Source organism: Penaeus monodon, chromosome 30 (genome assembly GCF_015228065.2).
Source record: "Penaeus monodon isolate SGIC_2016 chromosome 30, NSTDA_Pmon_1, whole genome shotgun sequence".
Lineage (NCBI taxonomy): Eukaryota > Metazoa > Arthropoda > Malacostraca > Decapoda > Penaeidae > Penaeus > Penaeus monodon.
The window spans coordinates 26,545,464-26,546,133 of record NC_051415.1 but is presented as its reverse complement, the minus strand read 5'-3'; the positions used below and the strand labels follow the sequence as shown (position 1 = coordinate 26,546,133).

Sequence of the window (670 nt, the reverse complement as noted above, 5' to 3'; positions counted from 1 at the left end):
TCATCATTAACATATTTGTCCAGCCTGTGCATACCAACCTTCTCGATGACTTATGCGACCTAATAAAAGCAGGTTCCTCGGAGTCCAAGGTTAACGAAGCTGCTTTTTCCTTCTCGTTGATGACAGAGAGGAACATCATACCACTGTAGAAGGCCAGGGCGAAGAGGTAGCCCGCCAGAGGGGTAATGCGCAAGCGTATTCTAGCCATCACGCTACTACTAAAGAGAAATGGACAATTCATAAATGATAGAATGGATTATATACGGTTAGGTAATATGAGGATCAGGACTAGCAGTTGGGGACAATCGCGACATTTATGATATTACGTGATTTATTGCTATTTAAAAAGTCGGTTAGTTTTCTCGTGCAAAAGGAAATGCAGCCAATATGATCATGTAGCACAAGTTACGAACCTCTTTACATGCAAATCATGAATTCAGCTTGCCGCTTATATTAGAAGGCGGCCTGTGAATAGTGAGGAGCTTAAAAGAATCAATATAATAGCTGTCATGTAACGTACTGGATGTTGTATTTTCTATGAAAGAAAATACGTAAGAATAACGAAAGGTTTTGATAACTAAGGTGTGTGAGTGTTAGCTATAAGCATTTTAAAGCACAAACATAACGCTAAAATACGAAACGATCGAGATACACTGTCTCCCTTTACAGC

At 39.7% G+C, this 670-nt stretch overlaps 1 protein-coding gene across 1 annotated transcript in view; it reads right to left on the bottom strand.

The window, feature by feature from the left end:
• Window positions 1-670, bottom strand: part of LOC119592314 (methyltransferase-like protein 24) — a gene marked incomplete in the record, with an annotated part of 6,400 nt that overhangs the window by 3,122 nt on the left and 2,608 nt on the right. The window contains 1 exon segment of the mRNA XM_037941141.1: window positions 39-215. Within this exon segment, the coding sequence (XP_037797069.1) occupies window positions 39-208 (170 nt within the window).